Source organism: Podarcis vaucheri, assembly GCF_965113315.1.
Source record: "Podarcis vaucheri genome assembly, chromosome: 14".
NCBI lineage: Eukaryota > Metazoa > Chordata > Lepidosauria > Squamata > Lacertidae > Podarcis > Podarcis vaucheri.
This window is the reverse complement of record NC_138752.1, coordinates 28,260,061-28,271,143: the sequence shown is the minus strand read 5'-3', so window position 1 is coordinate 28,271,143 and position 11,083 is coordinate 28,260,061. Positions and strand designations below refer to the sequence as shown.

The 11,083-nt window shown below is 45.5% G+C and overlaps 1 protein-coding gene across 7 annotated transcripts in view; it reads right to left on the bottom strand.

Annotated features, from left to right (window-relative positions):
* Positions 1–70: 70 nt before the first annotated feature.
* Positions 71–11,083, bottom strand: part of PAQR5 (progestin and adipoQ receptor family member 5) — a 29,244-nt gene continuing 18,231 nt past the window's right edge. For 5 of the 7 annotated variants that reach the window (XM_082198769.1, XM_082198770.1, XM_082198771.1 and 2 more), the window contains exons 3-9: positions 9,899–10,026; positions 6,938–7,143; positions 6,143–6,269; positions 4,321–4,365; positions 2,721–2,817; positions 1,961–2,102; positions 71–985 (exon numbers count right to left, since the gene is read on the bottom strand). In XM_082198769.1, coding sequence (XP_082054895.1) covers positions 750–985; positions 1,961–2,102; positions 2,721–2,817; positions 4,321–4,365; positions 6,143–6,269; positions 6,938–7,143; positions 9,899–10,026 — 981 coding nt within the window. In that variant the 3' untranslated portion in view covers positions 71–749. Of the gene's footprint in view, positions 986–1,960; positions 2,103–2,720; positions 2,818–4,320; positions 4,366–6,142; positions 6,270–6,937; positions 7,144–9,898; positions 10,027–10,790; positions 10,795–11,083 lie in introns of those variants that run through there. The other 2 variants (XM_082198774.1, XM_082198773.1) reach the window with 2 other exon arrangements.

Below are 11,083 nucleotides of genomic sequence, written 5' to 3'. Positions count from 1 at the left end.
AACCCTCTAAACGTTTCGTCTGTACTAGCTTGGTAAATGATGCTTTAAAATAAAGAGCAAAATCTTTGGGTGCAAGTTGAATGTACCTTTCAAAAGGGCATTTATTCCACAATAGCTTCATTCACTGTTACCAAAAAGTGCTTGTGTGATACCCCAGCAGAGGCTATTTACAAAAATATAAACTTCTTAATATATATAATTTCAAAGAAACCTCATATTATTTCATTGCAAGTTTCTGAATTAGAAAGATATGTACATTAGTATTTTGTGATAGAAATGTTACATGTGCTTGTCATTTCAAATAAAGCATAAAAACGCATGGAATTATGTTAAAAGGCCACTGTGGCTGCTTTGGCATGAAAGGTGGCCAACATTTCTATGTTATCAGTGCAAACTGGCACATCAAGTTAAATTGCAATCACTATTTTAAAAATAATAATCTGACACAAACTTAAGTGGCTGAAGTTATTTAGAGTTCTCACAGAGTCCTCAGAATTGCAGCTTGGTATTCTAAATGGTCAATCAGGATCAACAAATGAAAAGCTATGTCCCAAATTGGTTAAGTCTTCCAGCTCAAGTTGTAGAAAAACCACAATACAAAATCATATTCATAATAAAAAAGAATCATTTAAGTCACTTCTCAAATAATATTCACCAAGCCTCATTTGAAGTAGTTTCTAATTTGTGTTGTACTTCTACTTTTAACTGCAACATAATTTCATTTCATTTCATTTTGATTTCAACATGCGTTAGTCCTTGTGCTTGCTTCCTTTCCTGCAGAATTTTGGCATGGAATAGAGCGTCGTTGAGAAAGCAGCAATGATGATAAGATTGACAATGATGGCAGCTGCAAGGGACCCAAAGGTTTGAGAGAAGGATGGAGCCAGCAGCCACTCACGGCGGTTGGCCATGTCAACTAGAAGGGCTTCCATTTGGAAGTGGGTCCCAATGATCCCACAGATGTGGAAGAGCTGGTGACTGTGCCCTGTGAGAGATCAAAAGAATACAACACTCAGTATTTCCATATGGGGGCACAATCCCTCCCTTGCAGTAAAATCAACAACGAGTCTTATGGTCCCTCAAAGTTTACTACGGAATAAGCTTTTTTGGGCTACTACAGGCTACTTCATCAGATGCATACAGTGTTATTGTGAATTGCAGCAGATCCTCCAAGTATCCCTATTTTCCAGGGATATCCCCAATTTACAGATGTCGTCCTGGTTTCTGATTTGATCCCGTAATGTCCCACTTTTCCTTAGGATGTCCCTATTTTTAGTGGAGAAATGTTGGAGGGTATGGAGTTGTCCAATCCCCAAACCATCTGAAGGCAGCCTTGTATAGGGGAGTTGTTTACATGTTTAATGTTTTATTATGTTGTTATATATGTTGGAAGCCACCCAGAGCGGCTGGGGCGACCCAAAAAGATGTGTGGAGTATAAATGGTAAAATTATCATTATGGAATGTGACGTCCCTGTTTTCATCAGAGAAATGTTGGAGGGTATGACTCATTCCTGTGACTGCAATTTGTTTTAACAGTTGTTATTACTGAATTTTAAATTGTTGTAACATGCCCTACTGCCGAAGGGCAGGTAATAGATTTAACAATGCATTGTGCTGCTGGTTGGTGGTTGTTCTGTAATAATTAGGATTATTATACAAAGTGTCTTGCTGCCCAACTCTGGGGTTTTGCACTTGCCCATGGATGGGAGATATAAGCCAAGCATCCTAATGACTCTGAAGTGGTTCCTTTGTTTCTCTGAATCCAGAACAAGTTGCTCTCCTCCAACAGGGCTGCTCTCAATTCCTTGCAGCTGTTATTCCCTTTCTCAGGTGTGGCCACAACAGCTGATTAAAACAGCCACCTTTATGTTATCAGTTGCCAATATCTGCTGGAATCCACCCATCCGGTTCATTTCAGTGGGGCCTGCAAGGGGGAGAGCAGCCCCTTGTTGTCCTCACCTATGTAGTCAAAGACTCCAGGGGCCAGCCGCTCCGGCAGGTGTGTCGCAAAAAGGAAACAGGTGAGGCAGGCAAAGACAGTGTGCTTGAGGTGGATTGGAATTACGCTCTCCGTGCAACTTCTTGCAGCACATAAGTACAGCTGTGGCATAGAAAGGAAAGCATAAGATAATCTTCCTCAACCTGATTTCCTCCAGGCTCTTTGGACTACAGCTCTCTTCAGTCCCTGCCATTGGAGCCAGAAGGTGCAGGGGCTGATGGGAATTCTAGTGCAAAATATCCGGTGAACACAAAGTTGTGGAAGGTCAATATAAGCTCCTTGTTTAGCCCAATTATGTTTAGCCAGCATGGTGCCCTCCCTCCAGAAACTGTAGGAAAGTCTAGAAGTTCCAGCATAATCACAAATCTATATTTGTCTACTCACAATGTAAACCCCACTGAATTTAATAGGGATTGGGGCACAGCAGCTTATTGTGGATTTAGTGCTGACTGTTCATGCATGGAAGTCGTTCTCAGCACCCACATAATATCGTCCTCTCTGAAAGGTCACCTCATATTTTTATTCTTTTAATCTGGATTTACTGTTTCTGTATGTGTGCTTCTTAAATCGTTTTCTGATCAGATTCTCCATGGAAAGAACAAATTCAGATTAAATGGGAAATAATGAGGAAGCCCTAGAACCACCCTTCAGCAGCCATGCATTATGTTATGTATAAAAACACAGCAGACTGAGGGAAACTATTCTTAAAGCCATACATACCCTGTAGAAGAGAGGGATGCTGTCGAACACATAAGGATGAGCAAAGGCGAATGTGCGAATTGTTTTGCTGAACTTTGGCTGCTCCATTTCATTGAACCTGAATACATTTTGAAAACATATATGTGAACGAGCACAGTGCATAGGTCTGGTTTGCAGAACACAGAGTGTGTAAGGCATGGGTCTTGGCTTTGTCTCCCATTCTTATCAAAGCTTTCCACATCCTCACATGACACAGAGGGAATTTCTGCAATTTACTTATACTTAGATGTGTATCCCATCAAGACCTGCATGCTTTGGGGCCAGAATGGCATTGCCTTGGCACCAAAATGCTAAAGCTATGCCCGCATTGCCTAGGCACAGACCAATCCATACTGTGCGCAGCCCCAATGACTTTTTCTGCTCAGGTGGTTAGGAAACCTTCATTCAACTCAACTGATTCAAGCTTATAAAGAAGGGAAGACTCAAAGCACAAGAGGCCAAAGAAAATACTTGGAACTCAAATAAATAATTTTAATTATTGGTGGGCGCGGTTGGTTGTTTTCATTTTACACTGAGCTCTTACAGATGACCCATTTGTTGAGCTGTCATCCAGATTTCTTTTCTATAAAATTTGTGTGGAGGTTATACAACAACACTGTTAATCTAACGTTAATTCTGATCTGATTGCATGGAAGTTACATGATGTTGCCGTTATACCACACTTTCTAGTGTGGTCTCCTGTCACTTTTCTTAGCCAAAAAAATTATGGTTGTTTTTTTAAAAAAGAAAAAGTGGGTTTATTGTGCAAGAACCCTACATCCACTTCAGTTGTACAATTTTGGCATATCACGGAACCTGTGAGCAGTTTCCCAACTGATGAATTGCCCAAACATGTTACATTACAGGATGTATCCAAACCACCCTGCACTGAGGGTGGGCCAAAAGTCATGTAGCCTAAGAAAAAATCCTCACTTCACTGTTCTCTATAATGGAAGCTTGGAACTTGCTTTATGAAGCCTGAATTTTGAACCATCAATCCAAGGCCTCTTCATCCTGATTTAGGTCATCTGTTTGGCAGAATGCATGGAAAACACGGGACAGAGCGTCACCAGCAGGATGTGGGCAAAGAAAGTGAAAATTGAAATGAAAAGTACATGCCAAAGGATGTAGCAAAGCCAGCTGACCTTTGGACTAAAAGGAAGCCTTCAGAAATGTATCATTGTCAATGTCTTGTTTTCCCTTTGCACCTTTAAGCAGCTGCTGATATTGGCTATCACCACCACCACTATATAGAAGGATCTGGCAACTTCTGTTTCAGTGTATCTGAAGAAGTGTGCATGCACACAAAAGCTCATACCAAGAACTAACTTAGTTGGTCTTTAAGGTGCTGCTGGAAGGAATTTTTTTATTTTGACCACCACCACTGTGACCACTGATTAGGCACCTGAGTTAGTATTGGAAGAAGACTGATTTGTTCCCAATTAAGAGTCTGTATTGACTTGGGTGACATATTGACTATTAGCCACCAACTGTCGTCAATTAGGTGGAATCACTGTTTTGGTTGTTAGTGTCCCCTGCCTGCTTGCCAATCTACACCTCAGTTGAGAGGGGCCCATGTTACCTTTCTATGCCGCCACTCTTATAATGGAAATAGGGAAGGCCGAGCCTGTTGGTTACACACAGTAAGTTCACATGAGAAAAATGCTTGGATGCAGAAATAAATACTTGGACATGCTTGTATAAATGGCATGTATCTTATTGCCAGTCTAGCCTAACTCAGTGCTTTGAATAAGAATATAAGGAGAGTCTGCCGGATCCGGCCAATGACCCACCTTGTCCAGCATCCTGTTCTCACTGTGGCCAACCAGATGCTCCAGTGGGAAGCCCAGTGGCAGGATCTGAGCACAAGAGCTCTCTCCCCTCCTGCGGTTTCCAGCAACTGGTATTCAGAACCATTGCTGCCTCCAACTGTGGAGGCATAGTTATTGCAGCTAATAGCCATCAACAGCTTTCTCCTCCATGAACATAGGAGCCAACTTCTATAGGCTTCCCCCCCCCCAATAAAATATTTGAGAGGATCAGGCCCTCAAAAAGTTGATTAACATTGCCATTCAAACGGGGTGTGTGCACCATGTCGTGATCAATTATGCAGGGTGGGGCTTATCACCCCCCAATATTTTATCGAAGTTGGCACCCCATGCATGAATGGGTGCAATCCCCTTTTAAAGCCATCTAGTTGGCTTTAATGTTCTGATTATGCAGGCAATGTCCACAAGTATTGACCTTTTTCTTTTTTAAAAAGGCACATTCCCCCTAATTAAAATAATAGAATTGGAGAGTTGCAAGGGACCCAAAGCATCATCTATTCCAGTGGTTCTCAACCTTGACTCCCCAGATGTTTGGGCCTACAACTCCCATGATTCCTAGCTCACAGGACCAGTGGTCAGGGATGATGGGAGTTGTAGGCCAAAAACATCTGGGGACCCAAGGTTGAGAAAGGCTGATCTATTCCAACCACCTGCGAATCAGCCTCATCACTTATGAGTATATATCAGTGCTTCTCCCTGATCCAATCTTAACAAAGCATCACCTGACTCAGTATGCTCACCACCTCTGACAGGCCAAGATCTCCCTCCCTCCCTGTGTTTGAATGCTACCTCATCACCCTCAACCGGGCTCATCAGAGATGTGGTGGGCACACTAGACGATGTGGGGGGAGGCTTGTTGTCATTCCCCTGACATGTATGAGGTGGATCAGGGAGAGGCAGCATCAAGTCCAGCCCAGAGTGTTGAATTTATTCAGGTACCATCCTCCCTCATAAAATCCCTTGAGGTGGGAGCCCTATACAATGGTACCTTGGGTTACATACGCTTCAGGTTATGGATGCTTCAGGTTACAGACTCCACTAACCGAGAAATATTACCTCGGGTTTAAGAACTTTGCTTCAGGATGAGAACAGAAATCGTGCTCTGGCAGCATGGCGGCAGCGGGAGGCCCCATTAGCTAAAGTGGTGCTTCAGGTTAAGAACAGTTTCAGGTTAAGAACGGACCTCCAGAACGAATTAAGTACTTAACCCGAGGTACCACTGTATTTATTTCCTTGTGTTACACAGGAAATCACCATCTACGTAAGGGTTAGCTAACATGACACCTCCGGATGTTGTTGGTCTCCAACTCCCTTCAGCTCCAGACCTTCAGGGATGATGGGAGGTCACTGCCATCTGGAGGGCACCAGGTTAGCAAAGGTTGCTGGCTGGGGCTGATTGGAATTGTGGTCTGATATTTATAGTGCTATTGAAATAGAAAATAAATATATATTTCGTTGGGGGGGGGGCTGTTTTCTAGTGTAATTGACTCAGTTCCAGAATAAATATTATTCTCCCCAACCCAGGATGGCACATTCCGAGCTGCATTCCCATTGCAGAGAGGAAGCTGTCAATACCTGGAATAGCAGGAGAGGCTTGTGCCCACGACTGTGTTGAGCACAGCAGTGGCGACGTAGTAATGGTGGAATGTGCTGCCAATCCATTCTTCGGGGAAAACGTAGGCAGAATAAGCAATGGCGGAGCCTAAAGGGATAAAGCAGACCCCACAACTCTATCAGACAACCTGCGTTTCCACGGACACCTCACCGCTTCCCCCCAATGCTAAACTTGTGTGGTGCATGGCAATCTTTTTCTAACCAAAATGGGACCACTCACAAACTAAGAAGTCCCAGGCTCAATTCCTGGCAGCATTTCTAGGAGAGACCCCAGCCTGAAACCTTAGAGAGCTGCTGCCAGTCCTGAGCTAGATGGACTAAGGGCTTGCCCTCACTTCCTCTTGTCCTGCTGCTTTCCTCCAGGAAAAACCACTCTTTAGAGCTCAATTGAAGCAAACAGCAATTTGGGTTTTGTCCAGATTGATGTTTGCTCTGAATTAGCACCAAAGAACTGCTTTTCCCTGGGGAAGGAGCGGGGCAAAAAGGAAACCACTCGACCCTGTGCTTTCTAAGTGTGGACAAGCCCAAATTGCTTTGCTTACTTACAAGGTCGCTTCCTCTGTTCCTATGATGCACAGGCAACCACATTCTCCGCAGCACTCGGAGCCACAGCTGCGGTGCCCTCTGTGGGGAACGACACATTTTCTTGGCAGCAAAACGCTGTGGTTTGCGCATTAGGAAAAATGCAATAATCTCCCTGCTGCAAAAGGAACACACCTCAAGTCAAGGCTCCGATACATTGGCTCGCATCCTCACCTAAGCTGTACAGGGCGAGGGCACCATAATCAAAGAAGTAGCAGATGTGCCTGGCCCTGCTGGACATGGTGCTGAACGTGTGAGCGATGCTGGACGTCAGCGGGTAGATGCAGCAGGTGACCATGTAAGCCAGAAAGGGCCAGGTGTACGAGTCCCTCCAGACATCCAAGGCGTAGACTAAGGCCAAAAGCTTCCATAGGAAGTACCTAGAAAGCAGAAAAGCCAATCAGCTAGCAGCAATAGTCTTGTAGCTTACCTTAAGAAGATAAGAAGAGTCTGCTGGGTCAGGCCAAGGGCCCATCTAGTCCAGCATTCTGTTCTCCCAATGGTCACCCAGATGCCCATGGGAAACCAGCAAGCAGGATCTTGCTTTCCAGGCAACGTCAAGGTTAAGATATGGAGCTGCTAAGTAACTCCCACACATTCGATAAATGCCACCTGTGATATTCCTGGAGGCAGGCTGGAACCTCTGGTAATGTATTCATTCCCCTTCCTTTCTCTTTAAGTGACAGCTGTCATTGCAGGGTGCATGTGCCCGTCCCAAGCAAGCCCATTCGGTGAGGTTACCTGAGGCCATTATGCTAATCCCCCCCCCCCCAGTGGCTGGCTGTTGCTCCTTGAGTCATTCTTGGTGCTTTGGCAGCTGCTGCAGAGAGAACGTGGTGGCCTTATTGTTTGCAAGAGAGTAGATCTGCACGGAGGTGTTTAGAGCATGGGGTGAACTTAACCAGAATGTAAGAAGAGCCCTGCTGGGTCAGGCCAGTAGCCCATCTAGTCCAGCATCATACTGGCCAACCAGATGCCCCAATGGGAAGCCCACAAGCAGGATTCGAGCACAAGAGCCCTCTCCTCCTGCAATTGCCAGCAACTGGCATTCAGAAGCATCACAAATGTGGCAGCAAAGCATAGCCATCATGGCTAGCAGCTTCAATAGCCCTCTCCTCTGTGACTTTGTCCAATCCTCTTTTAAAGGCATCTAGGTTTGTGGCCATCATCGCCTCCAGTGGGAGAGAGTTCCATAGTTTAATTCTGTGCTGCGTGGGGACAACCTTTCTTTTTTCCTCTGCCTGAATCTTCCTACATTCAGCTTCATAGGGTGTCCACAAGTTCCAGTGCTATGAAAGAGAGAAAGCAACTTTTCTCTGTGCACTTTATCCATAATTAGGAGGTTTCGTCAACCAGAGTGGCCCAGAGAGATGCCACTGCAGGTACCTTTCTAAGAGCTCATCCACATGTGTGTATGTTGTGGGGGGCAGGCTTCATGTTGTGGGGGGGGGCGGCGGAACCTCAGTTAGTTAGTTAAATATTTGTATTGATTTACTTGATGGGGGGGAGGGGGAGGCTGCTACATTCTGTCCTGCGTTTCCAGACACAGGTCCGGGATTTCCAAATCTGTGTCCGAGCAGGTTTCTTTCTTCCACTGCCTTCCCCAGAAAAACCCATGTTTTGCCACTGAATGGAGCAAAGTTCATCGAGTCTCTGATTCAGCAGTAAAACCTGGGGTCTCTGGGGGAAAGTGGTGGAGGGGTGGATGGAACCCCGCTCAGACACTGACCTGGAAATCCCAGACCTGTGCCTAGCATGGCACAAAAGGAAGTGTGGATGAAACCTGAGAAATGATAGCTATCTCCAAATATCTGCAGGGCTGTTCCATGGAAGATGGAGCAAGCTTGTTTTCTGCTGCTCCAGAGGGCAGGACCCAAATCAATGGATTAAAATTACAAGAGAATCCAACTACACATTAAGAACCTTCTGACGATAAGAGCTGTTTGACAGTGAAACGGAGCCCCTTGGAAGGTGGTGGTTTGTTTTTAAACAAAGGTTAGAGGCCCATCTGTCAGGGATTCTTTAAGCTGTGATTCCTGCACTGCAGGGGATTGGACTAGATCATGGGAAGGCAAACTAAGGCCCGGATCCGGCCCAATTGCCTTCTCAATCCAGCCCGCGAACAGTCCAGGAATCAGCATGTTTTTACATTAGTAGAATGTGTCCTTTTATTTAAAATGCATCTCTGGGTTATTTGTGGGGCCTGCCTGGTGTTTTTACATGAGTAGAATGTGTGCTTTTATTTCAAATGCATCTCTGGGTTATTTGTGGGGCCTGCCTGGTGTTTTTACATGAGTAGAATGTGTGCTTTTATTTCAAATGCATCTCTGGGTTATTTGTGGGGCATAGGAATTCGTTCATATTATTTTTCAAAATATAGTCCAGCCCCCCACAAGGTCTGAGGGGCAGTGGACCAGCCCCCTGCTGAAAAAGTTTGCTGACGCCTGGACTAGATGAACCTCAGGGTCCCTTCCAACTCTACAATCCTATGACTCTATGAGTTTGTGAAATGGTAATGGTAAAGATAAAGGTAAAGGTGCCCCTGACCATTAGGTCCAGTTGCGGACAACTCTGACGTTGTGTGTTCATCTTGCTCTATAGGCCGAGGGAGCTGGCGTTTGTCCGCAGACAGCTTCCAGATCATGTGGCCAGCATGACTATGCCGCTTCTGGGGAACCAGAGCAGCGCATGGAAACGCCGTTCACCAGTGGCGTAGCGTGGGTTGTCAGCACCCGGGGCAAAGCAAATAATTTGCGCCCCCTAACCCGTGGATTTGCGCCCCCTAACCCTAACCCCCAGGGGTTGCGCCCGGTGTGGCCGGGCCCCCCTGCACCCCCCACGCTACGCCACTGCCGTTCACCTTCCTGCCAGAAGTATTTATCTACTTGCACTTTGATGTGCTTTTAAACTGTTAGGTTGGCAGGAGCAGGGACCAAACAACGGGAGCTCACCCCGTTGCGGGGATTCAAACCACCAACCTTCTGATCGGCAAGCCCTAGGCTCTGTGGATTAGACCACAGCTCCAGCGGCGTCCCACCCCTTAAATCAAAAGCCCACAGCTCCTTTGAGGCCATTGTCAAGGAACACAGCTCCTTCTTTTATATATTTCAAGTGCACAGACAGATCATCACATACCAGGCAGGCAGAAAATGCGTCCAGATATTCACAGTTTCATTTGTCATTTGGAAAAGGCTGACGATGCAATCTGTTGCGGAACTTCTCGGGTGACGGTACCCAAAAAGAATGCCCTTCTCTCGGAAAACCTGCAGGAGGACAGCCAGCAAACTGGAGATGAGCCAAATTTGCTACAACTTGCATAGTTCACAGCCAACCTCGATAGTCCTAAGCAGGAGAAGAGGGCTAGGGAGCTGCAGCAACAACCACAAAGGCACTGTGATGCCTGCTTTGCAAACAGGACCTCAGGAGATTAATTTTGAAACTTTCATGGGTTCTTGAAGGCTGGTTAAAAGCTCTCAAAGAACACAAACTAGGACTGTGCACCCATTCCCAACTTAAGTTGCAGTCAGGGCATCCTTTGTCTCAATTTGGATCACTGCTGGTTTGGGTAGAAACACATGAAAATGCAGCATTTTGTAAGAAACAACAGAATAGATCCAGATTGCTGCTTACATTGTGTAACCAGTGCCCTGGATGCAGAGTGAACAGGGCAGTGTAGATCTGTGGTTCCCAAACTTTTTGAGGGCCGCCACCCCACCCCCCACCCCACCCCCTGTTCCATAAACTGTACTCCTACCCTTCTCCACAAAAACCACTCTTCAGAATAGTGGTTTGCATAACCCTTCAAGGAAGATAATAACACAATAAAAGTCAAAACAGTAACAATTCATTGCACATTTTTTCAAAACTCAGTTAAAACTAGTTTAATTTCAACAAAATAAACTTGATCCAGTCATACCAGCTTTTTGAAATCTGATTGTCATTTTCACCTCCAGTGCCTCCCTTGCCTCTTAGTACAACTCCCACTCCAGGGGAATCCCAGCATCTGCTAGGGGGCGGTTCCACCCTCTTTGGGAACCACTGATGTAAAGAGCCAAGAAAATGCAGGCAAGATGTTTCAAGCTTGCTGCTGTGTTTTTTTGCTTTGGAAATGTCCACCAGATGTCTCCACCACCACAATTATGAACACAACTTATAATAAAAGTTCTTTCTTTTTTGCTGGACTCAGTGATGGCTCATTAAGACTGTAGTTGTATTCACAGGTAAGTGTTGTAGATTTGGGGGGGGGGTGGCACTTAATCCCTGAGAGGGAGTCATTTAGTTCTGTTGAAGAAAGCACAGCAAAGAGTCTCCTGGAACATG